General features: G+C 44.2%; 1 protein-coding gene across 1 annotated transcript in view; it reads right to left on the bottom strand.

Moving 5' to 3' along the window:
- The window catches only part of slc4a5b (solute carrier family 4 member 5b), a 31,552-nt gene that overhangs the window by 7,901 nt on the left and 2,224 nt on the right, over window positions 1-21,427 (bottom strand). Inside the window, exons 2-16 of the mRNA XM_035391901.1 lie at window positions 20,329-20,556; window positions 13,509-13,638; window positions 12,257-12,417; window positions 11,377-11,526; window positions 10,769-10,864; window positions 9,613-9,668; window positions 5,956-6,113; window positions 5,751-5,838; window positions 5,234-5,388; window positions 4,852-4,980; window positions 4,218-4,392; window positions 3,807-3,940; window positions 2,545-2,816; window positions 971-1,035; window positions 206-397 (exon numbers count right to left, since the gene is read on the bottom strand). Of these exons, the coding sequence (XP_035247792.1) occupies window positions 206-397; window positions 971-1,035; window positions 2,545-2,816; window positions 3,807-3,940; window positions 4,218-4,392; window positions 4,852-4,980; window positions 5,234-5,388; window positions 5,751-5,838; window positions 5,956-6,113; window positions 9,613-9,668; window positions 10,769-10,864; window positions 11,377-11,526; window positions 12,257-12,417; window positions 13,509-13,638; window positions 20,329-20,556 (2,189 nt within the window). The remainder of the gene's footprint in view (window positions 1-205; window positions 398-970; window positions 1,036-2,544; window positions 2,817-3,806; window positions 3,941-4,217; window positions 4,393-4,851; window positions 4,981-5,233; window positions 5,389-5,750; window positions 5,839-5,955; window positions 6,114-9,612; window positions 9,669-10,768; window positions 10,865-11,376; window positions 11,527-12,256; window positions 12,418-13,508; window positions 13,639-20,328; window positions 20,557-21,427) is intronic.

Here is a 21,427-nt window from a genome sequence, read left to right as displayed (position 1 = left end):
ACCATAAAAAGTACCATAAAAATGGAATTAGTTACATATATAGAAGTGCTACAGGGTGGGAATGGGAGGGGAGACAAGATGAAATCTGAAGAGGTGGGTCCTTCAGTTTATTTCTGAAAATGGGAAGTGATTTTGCTGTCCTCACCACCATGAGCACTATTATCCACAAGGGGTTCTAGGACTTATGGCAGGCCCCTGGACCCACCTTGGTGGGGAAGTACCGGCTGAACTTGAACTTCTTGAGTGAGACGGTCATAGAGTAGGTGCCGAAGAAGAGGATGAAGGACATGAGGGCCAGGTCAGGCACGTACTTGCAGGACTTCCCCACCAGGGTGCCCCCGTACTTCAGGCACTCCTTCTTGCTGAGCTGGCTCCAGTCCAGGGCTGTCACATTATACTGCAGGCAGAGAGGAGGAGAGAGAGAGAAGGGAGGAGGAGAGAAAGTGGACGAGGAGAGGGAGAGTGAGGGATAGGGGGAAGAGGAGGGGGAGACGTGGAGGCATTAAAAGAACACACCAGAGAAAGGGGAAAGAGACCAGAAGCCGCTCAGCAGCTCACAGAGATCACAGCAGAATGACACAGTGAAGTCAGATACATACACCCACTCTGATGTCATAACTTACTTTTTTTTTACTTTTTTCTTTTTAAAATAAAATGTGTCATAAGTTTTGGAACACTTGCCCTTCTATCTTTGTCTCTCTCTTGATCCTTTATTGTTTGGCTGGGCGTGCAACAAACCTAAATGTCACTAAGAGTTTGGCACTTCCAACAGAAATAATTATAAAGATCACCAACTTGTAACTTCTGTACCCTTATACCACATGTAAACACAGAATTCAGATCAGAATATAACCAATTAGCCTACTACTTATTTATAGCAGTAGGTCACGTACACACACACACACACACAAAACAATCAAATAAACCCTACAACCATACACCTGTAAGAATACAGACACACAGCACTCACCACAGACAGGTTAGTGCTGTTGTCCACTGCCACTGGAGCCGATACATTGAAAGTCATTGAAACCACTGTTAAAAAAGAGAAGAGGGAACAATAAGGAATTGAAACATCAACTACAATCAATCTGTAGTCAAAGAAACTACACATTTGTCTGGAATTAAAAATACAGCTTTTCATTTCCACCACTGGGGGGCACCATCCTCCCGCTCCCCTTGTGTTATTCCACAAACCTATAACATGATCATCAACCTGGCTGAAATGTAAAAACATACACCATTCCATGCTTGGAGAAAGGTAAACAGCATGTTTGCATGCCCCCATGCATACTGCACCATTCCATTCAGCAGCTAGAGTGACTGAACAATTTTGCAACTCTGCCACGAGACCAGAATGCGATCGCAAAAGACTCTGACAGTACACATTAAAGCAATGCCAATTGAGATTACAAAAAGGAGACATTTGCCTCAGGGCCGTAGGCAACAGTTGTGATGATGCAGTGAACTGTACCAAGCAGAAAATAAAAGAGCAAATGAGAAGTTAGCTTGCTCATGCACATCCAGTGGGGAGTACTCACCCAGATCGGCCAGCGGCGCGGATGGGTGTGTGCAGCAAGGACAAACAGGACACAAATCAGTTCTGGCAGCTGGATACGCCCTGACATCTTTCTCTACACACCCTATCTAGGCCATCACAGCAAGCGTCTCCAACCCTGGTCCAGGAGAGCCACAGGGTCTGCTTGTTTTCAGTTGCTCAGTATTTAACCAATCAATTAATGCAGCTGCGTACACACTTAACTCAGCTCACCTGATTTCATGGGTCAGAACTGGCGGCAGGCAAGCCTTGTGGCTTTTCGGGATCAGGGTTTGAGGCTCCTGATTTACAGGAGATCTAATGCACCACACCTGTAGTCACCTGCATTGAGCTGCAATGTATGTATGATGCAAAAACACCACAGCCCCAATTCAGCAGTCTTATCCTTTCAGTTTAGTTGATAGTTGACTCGGATAGGTATCAGTGGACTGGACTGCAGTTGAATCTTGAATCTTGAATCACCCAAGCTGATTCAGAGAGCTGCCAAAAGCCCAAATCCCCCATAAACCACCCATCATAAAATGACTGGTACATCTGGACCATCTCTGGCCTGTAACCTTGACCCCAGCTGCATCCCACTCACACTCATTACAGGCCTCTTTATGACTACATCCTCTATCCTGAACCCACTTAAAGTCTGGCCCACGAGGCCAATAGTACTGTTGGTTTTAATTTTCTCCCTCTTATCAAGACTGATTTAAACCTGGGACAGCAGGTGAGTTAAATCTCTGGCCAATCATTTGCATTAATTAATCAATTAACTATTGGGTAGAAGAAAAAAACAGCAGTACTGGCCTCACGGGCCAGATTTGAGTATCCCTTCCTTAGAATCTCAGTGCTGAAACACGCCAAAAACAAAAGGACACTGACGCACTTCAGGTCCTGAGCATACCCCTGCCCTAAACTGAAGTATTGGCCATCCACATGCCTCTGCCTGGCCTCGTTTTGCCCCACCCCACCCTCCCATCCGTCAAAAGCAGGCTCACCTGGATCAGGGGCCAGGCACTCGCACTTGTATGTAGTGATGTAGTCCGGCTTGAATTCCCTGTTGATGGGGTAGTACTTGAAGGAACCCACCATCTTCTTGATGGCGTCAGAGATGAAGATGAAGGAGATGAGGCTGGAGAAGCCTTCCTCTGTGAAGCGTGTCATATATTTGATGATGTAGCTGGCATCCGTGGCGACCAGAATAAAGCACTGGAGGCAGGAGTGGAGCCCTATCCACAGTCGCAGCTCCATGTAGTCTATGTTGTTAGACCTGAGGAGAGAAAATACGGAGTTGTGAGGTCCAGTGAATTTTCCCTGCTAGACAATGCTGACAGAACAGGGCAGGGGCCCAGCTGGAACACTGGAAGCAGCAGCACATAGCTTGGCTCAACTAGAATGCAATGTGTTTCCACTGTTTACAACAGCACATGGGAAACTGCAGCTCAAAGTTCAGCACAGCCTAGTGCTTTCTAGGAATCTTTTCATTGTTTCCTATAGCAGATCTAGAACATAAGAAGCTGCAGCACACAACACAGCTTAGTGCAGTCTCCTCTGGTTCCTGTCCTAACATTCAAGAAGGCATAATTTCAGGTCTGGAACCATACATAAAGTCTATGAAAAATCCTTTTTCAAGAGTAAATTTCAATTCATGTTTTATAGGACTATCTGAACTCCAGTCAAGGAGGATGTATGTTGGTTTACTCGCAGATTAGGCAACAGCCAAACATCTCTTATAGGGACACAAGAACTACCTATCAACTGTCATACATGTGCTTAATAGTATATATTTAGCTCATATGTTACTTCATGTAAATGAACAGAGACTAGCATGAAATCAATTCAGAAACAGAACTTAAAAAAGAAAGCATAGAAGTGAACAACATGTTATTGGCCAGACTGAGGCATGTAATACATAGAGACGGTATCACCTATCGAGGTGAAAAAATTGACAGAGACATCAATATCAGCAATTGTCTAATATTGATTTGTTCCTTTGAGGTAAACCTGAGGGTAGTCAATGAATGTCCAAGTGTCCAATCTCCCTTGAGCCTTCTGTTTAGATCTATGAGAACAGATGTTCCCATCTGATTGTCTGCATCTCCCACTGTCCCACCACGAGTGAAAGTGTATCTGACAGTCAATTTACCTGCCCGTCTTTGTAAATCCCTACCTATCGCTCTGGCTATTGGCCTGCTTTTCTGTTTGTCTGTGGGCCCTTCTGGTTGCCTCTCTGTCACTGCATGCCTGTCTGTGCACTCACTTGCTGAACTCAAAGAGCAGCTTCTCGAAGATCAGGATGGGCCCGGTGGAGCTGAGGATGATGAGGGGCTGGCCACCAAACAAACAGAAGATCGTACCAGCCAGAGCCGTACCCAGGAAACTCTCCATCACACCCTGAGAAGGGGAGGGGGGGGGGGGGAGGCAGGCAGAGATGAAGAGCGAGGAGCAGAGGTACAGGTAAAGCGAGAAAGAGTGAAGGGTAGATGGAAGGACAGAGGGAGAAAGGGGGTGGGATGGAGAGTTGGAGCAAGAGGAAAGAGTGAAAATAGAGGGAGAGATAGAGAGATTGGGACAAAGGGAGCAATGAATAATAATAATAATAATAATAATAATAATAATAATAATAATAACAGGCCGGATGATACAGAGGGGAGAGGACAGGTGGGCTCACCTGGTAGTTGTCAGTGGCGTCTCCCAGCAGCCCCCCGAAGGTGATGGCGTTGGTGATGCAGCCCAGGTAAATGAAGAGCACGGCGGAGATGGACTGGATGTGGAAGCCATCATAGAAGTCCCTGGGGAACCAGGGCAGCTTCCGCTTAATGTCCAATATCAGGCCGCCACAGAACCTGCAGTGTACAGCTCAGATCAAGCAGTGCATTTTGGGAAGGAAACCATGTACTTCCTGCAGTATGGCTGGAACACAGGAAGTTGCAGTTCACAGAGATCTAAAACATGGCATGCCAGTAGAGCCAATACAGCCATTAGGAGTTCATTTTTGTAATTCAGACATTTACAATCAGGAAAAAATCATGTAGAAATACTGCAGAACACTCTGTATAATCGTGCCCTTGGAGAGCCACAGGGTGGCTTTTCCTTGGATTCATTTTAAGCAAACCATCCATTTAAGACCCAAGAAATAAAGTGAGGCGAGAAAACTGTGTAATTACTGCTTTAACTTATTTAATGAAGCTCTGAACAAGAACGTGCGCTCCCAGCAGTTTTCCAAGGGTGAGAGTGAATAGCACTGGTGTACTGCAAATGCTCTGCTAACATAAAATCCTAATAAATACTCTTTTTGAGCCCACCTCCCAGTGAACGCCAGCTCCTCTCCCAGTTCGTGGGGTGCGGGCATCTCCTCATCCTCAGCAGCACCTCCTCCCCCTCCTGCCGTCCCGTTCATCTGTCCCAACTCGTTTAGGGAGAAGACTGACTTCCTATGTGCGAGGACACAAAATATGTGTTCATCAGGTGTAGGGCATTCCTACTATAGGAAAGCTTTGCATTAAGCTGCAAAGAGCTTAATGAATTTAACCTTGCTAGTGTAAAGTCAAAAGCCAGATTTAGCCGGCTTGGTCTGTAAGGTGCTTTTGTGAAATATGAGTTTTTAAATATGTCCTTCACATAGTGTAAGATGAAGGAGGGAGGTGGCTCATGCTCACAGCGAAAGCCCCAAGCATGCCTTTTTACCTCATGTCTGCCGAGGGCACTTTTTTGGGGGGCTCAATGCGGATTTTGGGATCCCACTCTCCTGGTGGCAGCACAATCACCTCATCTAGGAACTCATCAATACCGGCAATGAGGTCCTCTCGGTCCCGAGCCTTATAAGCCACATCACTGAAGAGCTAGAGAGACAGAGAAAGGGGAGGGAGAGAGAGAGAGTGGAGGGGGAGAGAGATAGAGAAGGTTAGATGGAGGGAATGGGTGGCAGGGTAGAGAAAGAGAAGGGAAAGTTGAATGAAGGAGAGATGGCAAACAAGGAATGAAAAGAGACAAAGGGGGAGAGGGGACACTGAGTCACTGAGGAGGAAAATTACTATAATTACTATACATCTCTACACCAGGACATCAACACGTACACACGGTATCTCTACTATGACCTGAAGCGTACTGCAATGTGACTAAACATAAACTAAATCTGTGTCCAAATGGCTTGGGCCACAGGCAGGTAAGGACACCTGAAGTTGGGGGGCGTGGGAGCACTTACGTCATCCACCATCAGAGTGGCAATGGCACGGCCAATCTCATTGTACGACTTCCCTTTGCCCTGTGGCCCCAGTAACACAAAGAGGAACCTGGAGAACAGAATGCACAGACAGAGAGTCACTCTACCTACCATTCAGTCAGAAATACACACACACAAGCAGGTGACCAGACAGACAGACAGACAGACAGGTGTACAGGTGAGCTACCTGGTTGGCACGGGGACCTCGGTCAGCCCCCCCAGGGTGGTGGCCTGGGATAAACGGACAAATGCCACAAAGGGCTTTTCCAGGAAGTCCACCTCCCCCACCAGCACATTGGAGGCTTCAGCGTCGCGAGGAATCTTCTTCATGAATTTATTCTTCAGCTACCAAGAGGGAGGCATTTTATGAAGGACGGAGAATGGGCCAAATATATTTGCTGCTTTACAAGTTATTTACATAACTTGCATAACAATACACTTTGTCATTTTTAGCACAGATACAGAGTTAACATGTTTTATTCTTGTAAATATAGCACACAGCTACTGTAAAATCAATTCTGAAAAGAAAATTTTTCACTCTAATAGACCATACTGCACCATCCAGTACATATAAAATCTTTGTTAATAATGGCTCACTCAGGTGAAAGTGCACCCTCTTGCCAGGGTAGGGTGGTTGTGATGTGTGACTGAGTTCCCCCCCTTCCATCATGTCCATTATGTGAGTAGCCAGTGGGCAGTACTGTTCTTATCAGACCATGAATATCAGAGCCAAATCCATTCCCATTGTCTGCACTCCCTCTGCCTGTGATGTGGAAGCATGAGGATGGAGCACAACCATGCGCTGTCCAATGGCAGATCAGTGCATGTAGGCGATGAGTCACAGATGCACACACACACACACAAATACAATTTTCTGTTTCACATGATTCATTTCAGAAATGAACTCAAGTATTGCAGTCATGCTGAAATTGCTCTAATTTCTGATCCAAATAGGATGCTAGAGATCAAATAACCTTTCCACTTAATGCACAACCATTACAACTTCAAGTACAATCATTAGAGATTCTGAATAACCTTTGCAGATCTCTCCTTATGTGCTGCTGCCTTGCTGGCTAGCCAACTTTGTGTGTCAAAGTCATCAGCATTATCTTTAAAGGGCCTGGATCTCCACCCCCCTGATAGCACGTGAAAGGGGAATGGTTGGTGCTTAGGGTAAGAATCAGCCTCTTAATCCCTTAAGGCTGCTTTCAAAGTCAGGTTACCTCTGCCTCAAATGCGAATAAACAAGCATTGTTTCACCGGGGTGCTGACCCTGTTCTTTTGTGGCATAACACCACCCGTCTGGACCCCCCCCCTCCCCTAGCGCAACATCAGACTGGCAAGAATGACGTCAGGGATAATACATTTTTTCTCTGTAGAAAGCTCCACCATTCATGGAGTATGTTGTTAATAGCAGTATTTCCTGGATACTGGATACTCATGATCAATGCACAGTACTGAAAAGCCCCCTTTCATTTATTCAATTTCCAGTCAAATCAGCCAATCAGTGCAAATTATTTTTGTCAGTGACAGACAATAATGCAGGAAACATATATTTCAATTTATTTATTCTTTCTTTTGTGCACCCTACTACCACTTTAAGTCTTCCACTTTTCCAATCAACAAACAAGTTACGTTTGTAGTTTAAGAACATTTGTTGGTGATTAGGTTTTGTCTGAACACATTGTGAATGCTGACAAATACAAACAAATCTTAACATATCATGTCGTACCCTCTGGAAGATGTTTGATTAGGAGCAAATTTATTTCGCAGCAAGATAATGACCCTAAGCACACTGCTAAGAAGATTGGTGTTCTCAGAATAATGGACTGGCCACCCCAGAGTCCAGACATAAACATCACTGAATGTGTTTGGAATTGCCTGGATCGAGAGAAGCTGACAATGCAACCAACTTCTAAGACTGAACTTTGTAGGTGTTTACAAGAAGCATGGAAAAATATCCCTGTAGATTTCAAAAGGGTGGACACACTAAATACTAAAATATTTGATGCTGTACATAGTTGTGGAGGTTTTTGTGTAATTTAGTGTTTTGTGTTTGTTTTTATGACACTGAAAATAAATGACTTGTTGGGGCCTCTCCTTGTTTTCTATGTGAAAAGTGAGGTCACCAACATCCTATTCCTGGATTATTATGTCTGGTGGACATTGGGGCATAGTGCTGAGAACATGAGTGCACACCTGCCAATCGCAGGTGCCAGAAGCACTGTATCTGGTAGACAGATGGATGGAAGGAGGAGTGAATTCTGGCAATACTGTCTTCTTTGCGGAAGACAGTCGAGACCCTGGCTATCTTCACTCATCGGCTAAAAACACACCTGCGTACATTGTATTCTCACTCAATTAATGCAGAACTCTGATAATGTATTATCGGTTTGCCACTCCTACCTACCCTCGAACACTACACCTTCAAACCAATTTACTCCTTAAGAGCACAACATCCTCAGTCCCCTTCTCAAACTGTCAATCATTTGTGAGTCTGACTTGGCATCCTCTGTGCCCAAACTCTTTTGCATGCACTTTTGCAGACACTCTGGATAAGAGCAAGTGCTGAATACTTAAATGTAATGTTAATGCAGAAAGACGGAGTGGATGGAGGAGAAGCGTTTGGTGCATTTCTGAGGCTTGGTAATGCCGCTACTCAGGAGCTACAAGGGTGAAATCTGTCAGTGAATGGGAAGGCCAATGAAGGGTGAAGGGTAACTGGCAGCACAGCGGTTATAGACAAGCGGGAAACTGGGTTACAATTCACCCCTTAAACATTCCTTCACTCAGCAACTTAAGAGCTCTCCAGCACAGTGGGTGAGCAGTGCTGTCTCTCAGAGGAAGGGGGTACTGGGGGGTAAGTTTAAGGTGGGGGAAGATGAAAGGGAGCGTTAGGTGTCATATTTGGAGGAGGGGGGGGGGACTCATTAAACTGGACTCATTGGGACCATGTGGGAGGGGCAGGGTGCTTTGAAATTAAAAAACTGAGTAAGCTTTGAGTGCCGGCGGGAGGGGGGGGGGGGCTCTCTCACCAGCACACTGACTACTCCAAGGGGGTGTCCTAAACGGAAACCCACCCTGTGACTGCCTTTGAGCTCCAAAAAACTTTGTATTCTAATTTAGGGTGGAACAATCCAAACAAAAATGGGGGAGTGTGGGGGTGGGCTGCCAGTGGTGAAATAATAACAAGCTTAATACTCCTTCTTATTTTTTTTTGCCCAGACCCCGCCCCCCCCTCACTTTTTGTAAGTGACTTCTGAAGGGATTAAGCTCAAAGCTCAACCCAAACAAATCTGCACAATGTCAGGCCCCCACCCCCCACATCATCCACAACATACTGCAAACACATACACACTCGCACAAATGTGCGCACACACGCATGCCAAAGACCAGCATGTGCACGTATACGTTTGTGCACAAGCACACACACACAATCAGTCAAACACACATGCACATAGACACTAGAGCAGATTATAATACATACATACACACACACACACACACACACACACACACACGCACAATCATATACACAAGCAGACATACACACAAAGAATTCACACACATGCTACATTCTTACACTAAACTGCAGCTCCCTGAGACGCCCACTCATGGGGGATAAAGCCTTTCTTTCCCAGTGAAGATGGAAAAGTGCCCGCTGTTACTGAAATTCCATGAGCTTGCGAAGCGAAAACAATCTCTCCAGCTACGGTTAAGTTCACAAGGAACATTAATTTGCTCTCACAGTCTTTTCATCACTTCCTCTCGTTCTCTACTTCTCTCACATGTACATGTACACATGGGTACACACAGGCATGGAAGCAGATGGTGGGAACATTACCTGGTCTGTGCTGGGTGTATCTGAAATATCATTCATGCTCCGACTCTGGGCATGATCTGAAACAAGCAAAAGCACCAAGTTACCACCGATATAGCAGCAATATTTCATGCTTATTAAATATTTACTTAGTAATATTTCCCATCCCCAGTATCACATAAGTGCTTGACTTATGGCTGGATAGTGGATCATTGCACTGACTACAAGATGTCTTAATGGTCCTATATGTAACTTTTTCATTATTAAAAAATTATGTTGATAATAAATTAGCCATTTCAAATATTTTTATGGTCTGAAAATTGTGTTTTTGTCTATGTTGGCCTGTGAAATCAGATTACTGGGGTTACCACCAACAACAACTGAGCCTAGCTGTTGTGTTGTGCAATTGCATTGCAATACATTGAAAAGTTGCTAAAAGAATATATTATTAATTTTTTGTCTGACATAACACTCAATGCTTTCGGATGTTACCATTGTCAGCTTCCCTTCACGCTATGTTCAGTGCTGTGCTAACACCTCGCACAAACACGAAGGCTTTGAGAGAACCTGGCATCCACTCTCTAGAGGTTCCATTGAAATCAACTAGTGAGATGGTGTCTTGCTTTGGGTTTGGATTGCAGTTCTCCCTTGATCACACTAGATGGGGTTTAAAATTACCTATTGCACCTTTAATAATTTTGTTAGGTGCATTTTACATCCTTCCATTAGAGACCCTGACACTGGACATGCATGTAATATGGCTTGCACTTAAATATACACAGACACAAACATGCACACACACAGTCATACGAGAGAGAGAGAGAGAGAAAGAGATAGAGAGAGATAGAGAGAGAGAGAGAGAGCCTAATAAAATTAATCAGCAATTGTTTGCAATTTTATGTGAAGAAGAAAAATTATACCTTAATGAAAATTCCAATGCACCAGATCTCAGTTTAATACATGAATATTGACGTGTATGCAATTTAAAATGCACATTTTTTAAATGAATTTAAGTATTTCTAACACTAAAAATGTTTTGCTTGTGTAAAGAGTTATTTCATCCTTCAAATGCTGTTTTGAATACATTTCAAGTACCAAGAACAGAGTCACAGCGAAAGATTAAAAAAATAGAGAGAGAGGGGGGATGAGAGAGAGAGAGATACAGAGCAGCCGGACTCACGCAGACGGCCATAGCTGCCCGCCTGCTTCATGCGCAGATCTTCTGTGGAGCGATGGAACCCTGCCCCTGCGGTGGGGCTGCGGGCGGGGCTTCGGCCTGGGGCAGCGACGGACGTACAGGGAGAGGAAGAAGGTGGGAAACAGAGGGTGGGAGGAAGAGAGCAACACGAAAGGAAAGAAAGCAAGACAGATTGGAGGAAGAGGGACGGAATATACAGCAAGAGGACAAAAATTAAACAGTGAGTATAGGGGACATGACGACGGATGAAACAGAAAGATAGAATAAGAAAAGGAAAGCGGAAAAGAGAGAGAAGAGACAGAAAAGGAAAAATCAGTGTAAGATCTACTTGATTTGGTTAGGATAGAAAGTCACATTTTTTGGCTCAGCCGAATGGTTGTGTCGTCCTAACAGTAACCAATGAGCTCATGGGTGGGAAAGGGGAAGCTCTATTTTCCATTATCAACAAACCTCTGATCCCCAAAGCCAGTTCAGTTCACCAACAGACCATACCAGCTCTCCCCAATTTCAAAGGGTTCATTTTAATTCTTCATCAGTGGGAGACAATGCAGATATTAGCCATGGTTGGACAGACAGACAGATAGACTCACTGGAGGAGGAGGCCTTCCCAATGTCAGCCAGAGAGCGGTGAATAGGTTTCTTGGTCTGGTGTCGGTGTTTCCTCAGAAGGACATAGACAATCTTGTCCCTCAGCTCAGGTCCAATGAGCCCCTCCTCCACCTGCTTCTCCACAATCTCCTCTGAGGGGCCGGGTTTGAGGGGCCATGGGAGGCGTGGTCAGGAAGAGGGGAGAGGAGCGTCACAGTTTGGTTTATACACACATGCAGACATGAGCCTTGTGGCTTGACAAGGCCTTAAGTGGCCTTAACATAGACTGAGCTCATGAATCACAGCAGGGTGTGGAGGTTAAAAGCCATCACACTGGTAACTACTTCTGAAAATAAAACAGTTACAATCATTTCCTTTAAAAAGGAAGGGGCCTTCAAAATGACTATCATTCCTCTTTCTCATCTTTATTTTTTATTGCTGACAAAAAAGTAGATTAATAGAAAAGTGTGATACTCTGCATGTTTACATAATTAAGTTAACATATTTTCATCGGAACTAGTGTCACATCTTTCATTTGATCTAAATGTAGTATTATTTTGTTTTTAAGAAAAGAGTCATGGGTTTATGGTGAATAAGCAGAAGTGAGTCTGTAAGTCGGATGGTTGATTCTAAGATGTCAGAATTATGAGCAAAAGGGCCCTGTCCTCATAATTCAAAATGTCCTCATAGTGTAGGTGCACATTCAAGTAAAATGGCCTCAAAAACCACACAAACCAACACATACTTGCACACACACACACACACACACACACACACAGTTCAAATGTGCCAATCTGAAAAGTTCAGGTCTCTTCTCTCATGTCCATGCCCCCCAGGCACACAGTCCAGCCGGCCGTGTCACTGCTGTGCCGGGACACTCACCCACTATCTGGGGCAGGGAGTACCCCTCCAGGTCCAGCATGATGGTGCCAGTCTGCAGACAAGTGCGCAGCTCAAACAGGCTGTGCAGGGACAGGGTGGAGACGTGCGGCTTACTCCACCTCTCCCCACCCTCCTCCACCTTCTCCTCAAATTTCACCCACCTGTAGAGGGATGGGACAGGAGAGGACGGGGGTGGGGGTGGGGGTGGGGGTGTGAGAGAGGGATAAAGACAGTCCGTGGGAAATGAGGGAATGAAAAGAAGGAGCAAAACAGCAAGGAAGGGGAGATGAAAAGAGAGATGGAGAGGGGATAAATGTTAGGGAAATACAAGAGAGAGATGGGTCCACAGATGAAGGAGAGGTATCAGAGAGATATAAGTATTTTAGGTTTATGTATTTTGCTATTTGCTTCTTTCAGCAGTCTAGGTATAACATCTATTTAATCAGAATTTAAAACTTAACATTTTTACAGCGACCCCAGATGTGTTTATTGGTGTTTATTTAATTTGCACTTGGAAAAACACTGTATTTTCAGAGTTTCTATGCTGTATATGTGTAAGTGTATGTACATGTGATTGTGTGTGCCATTAAAAAAGAGAGTGTGAGTGTGCAAGTGTATATGATTATGTATGTGAATTAAGCAAGAGAGAGTGGGGTCACATTATTCAGAGAGGGTAAGTGAAATAGATGAAGTGTGAGTGTGTATGTGTGTGTGTGTGTGTGTGTGTGGCGTCTGCTTGGTATGTGCTGAGTAAATGAAATAGGTGCTGTGATTGATGAGCCAGCTTCTGTATTGGTGTGTGAACAGGTCTGGCTCCAGTCCAAAATACCACAGCAGTAATGCCCTGCTAATAAAACACATCTTCAAAAGCACACTTCCCATCCCACTGAAATCCCCAACTAATGAAGGCCATCCACAGGGCGCTAGTGTATTAACCTGAGCTCTGACACATAGCAATGCCTCTCTCACAAGCACACACACACATAAAAACACACGTGTGTGTGTGTGTGTGTGTGTGTGTGTGTGTGCACATGAGCATGTGTGATTGTGTGTATTTGAGTGTGTGCATGTGTGTGAGCCTGTGTGTGTATGTCTGCATGTGTGTTTGCCTATGCCAGTGCGGGTGTGTGTGCATTTGAGTGTGTGGGTTGGTGTGTGATAGTATGTTTGTTTGCCTATGCCTGTGCGGGTGTGTGTTCATGTGTGGGTGGGTATGTGTGATAGTGCGAGTGTGTGCATGTGTGTTTTGCACCTGGCTGACTCCTTCCACTCCAGCTCGTCACCCTCGTGCTGAAGTGTGTCCATCTCGGTGAAGATGGTGGGGGTGGGCACATCGTCTTCATCGTTCAAGATGTAGCGCAGTCTCTCTGCCGCTGGAGACACTGTGAAAGAGAGAGAGGTGGTCAGCACACAGGCCCCAGCCACAGAGCACATCACATGTGCTGCAGATATATATGGAACACCGAAAAAAGCATTAGGTGACATATGGTATAACATAATGGCATATACAGTACTGTGCAAAAGTCTTAGGCACCTGTAAAAAAAAATGCTGTACAGCTAAGATGCTTTCAAAAATAATGAAATGAAAGGTTATAAATATCTAAAAAATAATATAAAGAGCAGTAAATAGTTAAAAACTAAATAAAATCATGTTTGGTGTGACCACCCCAGAGACCATTGATCAAGTTTTTATCTGAACAGTAGTCTATTACTTAAAATATTGCTTTATTTAACAAAATACAAAAATGTATCTGTAAAATTTCATTTTTTGGAAAATTCATGTTTGGAAATCTCAAATTTGCTCTTTTCTACTGACATAGTAAAGCAGAAAACAAAAAATCAACATCTAAGACCAAATATATACTATATATTATATTTAAAAATCTAGGGTGCCTAAGACTTTTGCACAGTACTGTATGCACCATACTGAGTGTCACTTTTACATCTCTCTGTACCAGACTGTACATTATAGAATCCTTTAGACAAGTCACATATAATCTCTTCAATGGAACAAAATGGTAGCACCTAAAAAGAAGCCTGTCTGGGAGATGTAGGCAGGGGCCAACTTTATATTAACCATACTGTGTGTTTATTACAATGCACGTTTCTCAATGTTCTAATTCTTGTATGTATAGTTTTGGTGAGTGTGTGTGTGTGTGAGTGTTCTTCTTAGTGTGTGTGTTTTTGTCTTGCAGAGTGTGCGCGCGTGTGTGTATGTTTGTGTGTATGCATGCGTGTATGTGTGTGTGTGCTGTATGTGTGTGAATGCATGCATGTGTGTGTGTGTGTGTGTTTGCTTTTTGTTAAATGGGTGTGCAGCTATCACCACAGTTTACTTTCTCACTTGCTGCTGATGATGGAACATTCTGAACTCTTCATGATACCCTGGGCCTGAGGGTACCGATACTCCCTGCATCCCCACACAGCATATACCGATCCACAGTCTACAGGAGGACCAGCACGTGTCCACACCCCACTTCCCCCAGGACACGTCGGTGACCACACACTACTCCACATCCCCCTGCATCACCTCAGCTGGCCCTCATTGCTCCTCAACATAGAAAAACTTCACCACCAGCTTTTCATCACTGCTTACATAATCATCCCCTTTCTTTATAAGCATTATTGGAACAGTTTCTTTTGCAATAGCGTGTATTACAACATATGGGAAATCCATGCATATATTATTATTAAGTGCAAAAGTAATTTTTTATTATTATTTTTTCTGAATGCATTAATTATTGGATTGGCCATGCCAAGATATTAATTTCCATGAGGTAATTTTTTAAAGCGCCATACCACCAAAAAATGGGGACTGGTAAGTTTGAATCTGCGAGTTTCCCATGATGGAGCTCATTCAGAGTTCCGTTCCGTGAGACTGCTTTTGGGTGAAAAGATGGCAGGTCATCAGAGGGTCGAAATGCCGGCCCATCTCTCAAACATCTGGGGTACCAAGCAGAGCTTCTTTCACAGAAGAACATTTCGTAAAGACTCATAAAGAACTGAGCTTTAGCCAAAAGGTGTCATGCAACAACGGAACAGGAAAATATAGGGGATTTACAAACTGTCATTATAGTATTAACAGAGTTCATGTCAATAAAGAATTACAATAGACAGAACTGAAACCCTTGGTTTGGGGTTGCCGTACCAAGTGCACAGGGATTTAACATTGTCAAATTAAGCCACTGGATCAATATCAACCCACTTTTCCTCACTATGATCATTGACTGATCGATGTTCTCCTCTGTGCTAACGCCCATGGCATATCACACCCACAGAAACCCACTAATCAACAAACAGCCTACAGCACTGTACAGTCAGTTGTGTTAATCTTGAACTAGGTGATAATCTATATTGTGCAAAATAGAACAGAAGCACGTAGCAAAATGGTATGGGCAGTACCTTTTGCCTGTGCAGATTAGCGCATTTCATTGCCAAGACAAATGGCGCTTTCTTAGAGGGTAACACCTTCTCAAAATGATCTTCTATACGAGTTATATAACTCCTTAAAGAGAACCACATAGCCTGTTCAAAAGTATTGCATTGACATTCATAAATTATTACATCAATAACTTCTAATAGGCACTTGTAATGTCATAGTAAGGTCACTTGATCCAACAGGGGTAACACACACATGCGCGCACACACACACACACACGCACATACACACACACATTTCTATCTTGATTTGGCTCTGTACTCCAGAATTTTAGATCTGTAACCAAACAAAGTCATGTGTGATTAAAGTACAGATTTTCAGCTTCCATTAAAGGGTATATATATATATTTTTTAATTGTTTCACTATGCAGTTTCACATAACAGTGCTTTCTATTCATTTTCCAATTTTTTCCTTTGAAAAAACTCAATTTTTGCTTTAGCAGTATGTTTGGGATCATTGTGTTGCTGTAGGATGAAGCACCATCCAATGAGTATGGAGACATTTGGTTGAACTTGAGCAGATAAGATGCTTCTGTACCCTTCAGAATTCCTTCTACTGCTGTTGTCAGCATTTACATCATTTACAGCATTTACACTGAAGACAAGTGTTGCAGCCATACTTGGTCCAACCATACCATCCCCGCCACAATGTTTCACAGATGAGGGTGGGTGCTTTGGATTTTGGGCAGCTCCTTTTGGCCTTCACACTTTGCTTTCGCCATCACTCTGATGCAATCTTGGTCTTATCTGTCCACAAGGCCTTTTCCCAAAACTCTTTTAGGTACTTCTTATCAAACAGTAACCTGGCCATTCTTTTTATGTGGCTTTGGGGGACTATGTATAAAAAGTATCGCTATATCTACACGGTGAAACAAAAATGTATAAAAAATGCCCTGTAATGAAAACTGAGAATATGCACTTTAACCACATGTGAATTGTTTGATTACAATTCTAAAATTGCAGCAGAACTGCAGCAGAATACAGAGCCAAATGATAATATTTGGGACTGCAGCAGAATATATATATATGTATATATATATATATATATATATATATATATATATATATACATATATATATATATACACACACACACACATATATATATACATATATTGTGTGTGATATGTTGGAAAGCATGATAGACGTCTGTGCTATCCACCAAAAACACCTGAAAAAACAGCCTCTCCCTTCTTTCGCGTTCCTTCCCAATTCTCAGGGGATTATTAACACGTGTACGTCTTTCTGGCTGCTGCCCTCCTCTGTGATCTCCCTGATTCCAGCCCTGCAGAGAAGACATGCTGTTGCCCCAGGCAATGTTGGCCGCAGACCTGCTGATGGTGTCTGCCTTTTCTACACTCTCCGGTTCCACTCTAAAGCAGGTGGCCGAGAGCCTCAGATCCTACTCTCTCGGGCAGCTGTCTCTCTGGCTGTCGCCCCTGGAGGGGAACGGACCGTGGGCTAAGTAGCTGGGCTAAGTAGGGGCTCTCCAGTGGGAAGCAGGCCCTCTAAAAACCCTCTCAGGTCAAAGTTGGAGGAGTTTGTTTACATTCTTCCTGACCCCAGGCTGGCCGTTGAGGATCATGAGGAGAAGGAGAGCAAAGCTCTTACAATGTCTACACAGTTATGGGTCTTTGACCTATGAATTCTGCTGTGTACCATAATCCCTTATGAGCGTCTTAAATGTTAGAGATCTCTATGAAAAAACACACCAATTTCATCAGCCTACTCTTTTGATCTGAGAACATGCTTTGAGACCCAGGAAGATGCTACTAGGTACATTGGCTGTCCCATTGGCACTCATTTGGTGCATAGAGTTTAAGAAAAGCATAGCAGAAAGTTTTAATCCAGTAACAGTATAGAGAACCAATCCACCATCACAGGCAAGAAAAATTGGCAGCAGTAGTTAATATCATCTGTTGGACACAGCATTCATGAATGTGTACACTGACTGCCCATGTCGGCATAAACCCTTGTAGAGCTAAGAACCAGGTCAGAGACAAGCTGAGGCTGAAAATCACAAATGCAAAAACAATACCAGTCACACACACACACCTACACACACTCACGCATGCATACACACACACACACACACACACACACACACACACACACACACACAAATGTTTGTATTGTTATACTTGTGAGGACTTCCCATTGACTTACATTCATTCCATAACCTCTAACCCTAATCCGAACCCTAACCCCAACCACTACATGCCTAACCTTAACCCTAACCTTAACCTAGTTGTAACCCTAACCCTAACCCTAAGTCCTAACCCTAAAACAGCCTCTTGGACAAGGTGGGGACCAGCAAAAGGTCCCCACCTTGCATAATTTTCCTCATCTTTCTATCCTTGTGGGGACATTTGGTTCTCACAAAGATAGTAATACATACCCACACACACGCACACACACACACCTACACACACTCACGCACGCACGCACGCACGCACGCACACACACGCACACACACGCACACACACGCACACACACGCACACACACACATTCATCAATAGTTAAAACTAGAGCGAAAAAGAACCTTCAAGAAAAGACCAGACACCTGCAATCCATTAAGAATTAGGTTCCTCAGTCTCTCTTTCTCTCTCTCTCTCACACACACAGACACACACACACGCACGCACGCACGCACGCACACACACACACACACATTCCCACCAGCACCCAGACAAGAAAACACTGACAGACAGACAAGCACATACAAGAGCAGGCAAGAAGACAAATATATGGACACAAACATAAGCAGGCAGACATAATCTCTGTCTTGTGATTTACCTGTCTGGCTGCCTGACAGGGTGCTGTGTGACCCCTGGTAAGGGAGGAGAGAGAGAGAGGAGTGCTGCATGCTCCTCCCAAAGGCCCCCCAGGACCCAAAACAAGAGGGGGGGGGGAGTGAAGGAAGGAGAGGGCTGCAGGGAGACAGGTGCAATCCACTGTCAATTCACTCTTCTCTTTTCTCCTTTCTTCTGTTTTTTAAAATTTTTTTACTCTCTCCGTTATTGTTTTGGGTTGTCCTCTTCTTTTATTTTCCTTGTATCCCTTTTTTCTCTCCTTTCCTTCCTTTCTGTTTTCTCAGTTACCTCCACCTCCTTTGCCCCCCAAAGTTTTTTCTCCTGTAACCTGTTTGCTCTCTTCACCCCTCTCTCCTCCTCCCGCCCTCCTTTCTTCACTCCTTATGGTCCTCTTTGTTTCTCAGATCTGGTGGAATGTGTTTGATTGCAAGTTTTCCCCTCTGTCGCTCTCTCTCTCTCTCTCTCTCGCTCCCTCTCTCAGAGGCAGACAGCTTCTCTCATTTTCCGGTCCTTTCCGTCAGCCGGTGCACTTCTCCAGGCTGAGAGGGCACTCTCCCGTCCCTGGTTCAAAGTTCCCACGAGGGAACCCGCAGCTCAAGCAACGGGGTCAGCTTTTGAGTGGAACAATAAGGACTGGCAAACTGGCTCTCTGACTCCGCACTATTTACCCCGTTCCTCTCTCCCCCCTTTTCTCCATGCCTATACTCCTCCTTTCTTCAAAGCCTCTTTCCCTCCCCTCCTTCCTGGCTACAGAATTAACTGTAGAGGTATATTGCTATTCATACTAATAAGTAAGGATTATTAACACTTCTGCAACAGCTTCTCCTACAAGCACTACTACAACTGCAGCTGCTACTCTTACTTCCACCTTACTTCTTATCGTGCTACTGCAACTAAAACTGCCATAACTACGTACCATTACTACTGCTTTACTACTACAACTACTAGCACTCATATTAATACAGTTACTGCTACTGCATTACTACAATTACTACTATTACGATTGCCATTAATACTTTTATCGCTTTTACCGCTATAATTACTACCACTATGAATATTACTGCTGCTACCAATTAAGATAATACTAAGAGTTTAGATTATTTTCATTAACTTCACTATTATTGTTGGAGTAAAGTAGTAATTTAGATAACCTGCAACAGGTGGAAGATCATATTAGACCAAATGTTTTTTTAGGCCTAAGGAACACACATGTTGTTGACGGGATCTACATACATGCATAAAAGCAGCGTTTGGAGCCTATCAATACTGAGGCACCTGCGGGGCCAGAGGGAGGCTGAGTATGAAGGAGAGAGCGCGAATCCAGGGGCAGTTGGACCAGGTTTCTCTGACGTTCCTCAGGTCTAAGCAGCTTACTGCCTCCGGAAAGCCCGAGCACTTGGGGAGCATAAATCCTACCACGCTGAGAGCTGAGTCTGTTGTGAAGTCTTAATCACAGATTGCTCAATACAGTGCTGTATTTCCCAGTGCTGTACTGTGCTATGACAAAAATGGATGTTAACAGCCTTACAACAATCTTAGATCAAAGGTGCTTTGTTTGTTCTTGAAATTGCTCTTTTTCTCTCAGGTTATAACTATTGATGCTACTGTCTATCCCTGCAATATGTCACAGTGTTGCACCTGTGCTTGTGGGTTTATGTGTGGTTGTGTGTGGGTCTCCATAGTTATTTTTGCGCATGTGCATGCCTGGTGCCTGTTTGCATGGTTATGAATGCGACAACATCATGGAAAGACAGTGTAAAAGAATGAGCGCGAGAGAGAGAGAGAGAGAGAGAGAGAGAGAGACTACAGAGTCACTCACTGGTGGAGTTGGGGTCCGGAGAAGGGCTCTGATCTTGTGGGTCCAGGACCCCATCGTCCATGTCGAAGCGCCTCCTGTCGTCTCTGTCCTGGTGCTGGTGTCTGTGGGACTCATGGCGTCTCTCCCGGTCGCCGTCTCCCGTCTCACGGCTGGAGTCTGACCGACGGCGACGCCGCTTGCGCCGGTAACTGCGCGGCACGGGAACGCCAATGTAGACAGAGTGGTGCTCTGTAACGTAGCATGAAAAACCTCTGGTCACCACCACCACGCCTTTTTCAATTTGACTGTTTTACATATTCTTCCATTTTGTTTGCCCTTTTATTATTTTTCGGGGGAATTTTGTTGCATTTGTATTTCTTTGATGCAAATGCATTGGAAGGTGATATTTAAATAAAATGTTATTATTATCAAAATAATAATAATTATTTTTACCAAATTTTAAACACCACGATTTTTTCATTTTTTCTTGGTTTTGAATGCCCAAATGATCCCATCACTCCAGGGGTCACTATCTTTTCTAAGAATGAAAAGCATTAATCGAAGTAATCAAGGTCTTTGAATGAGCATGATTAGATGATTGGCTGTATCAAATGATTCAGAGGTGGGTCAGAGTAAAAGCCTGGACCAGACTTTTCAGGATCCCTGCATCACTGCAACAGTCCTAAAGTGCAGACAAGCATGTGTTCTCCATTGAGGCATTCACTGCCACCCCAGCTGTGCGGCCCAGTTGGTCCACTGGAGGAGGCAGTCTGCAGATCTTTGTGCGATGAGATTCGGACAGCCCTGCCAACTGAGTCCCTCCCTTCCCCGAGCAACTCTACCAGCAGCTATGCCCCACCCTGACACAGGTCGTAGCTATGGGTGGGCCTGGCTGGGCCTAGGCCCACCCACTTCTTGCCTAGGCCCATCCTAGGGTGCAACTCGCATCTCGTCTTTTATCGATAACAGCCAAAAAAAAAAAAGACACGCTGACTTGTCACCGTCGTTACTTGGAGAGGGTAATTTCCCTGCTGATACGATACCCCTCCCCCTACTTAGCCTAGTGAAAGCATTTTCATCTATTCAACATCTACTCAATCGAGCTCATCCAAATTCAGTA

This window comes from Anguilla anguilla, chromosome 14 (assembly GCF_013347855.1).
Source record: "Anguilla anguilla isolate fAngAng1 chromosome 14, fAngAng1.pri, whole genome shotgun sequence".
NCBI classification, from domain to species: domain Eukaryota; kingdom Metazoa; phylum Chordata; class Actinopteri; order Anguilliformes; family Anguillidae; genus Anguilla; species Anguilla anguilla.
Note: the sequence above shows the minus strand (reverse complement) of the source record. Positions and strands in the feature narration are given on the sequence as shown.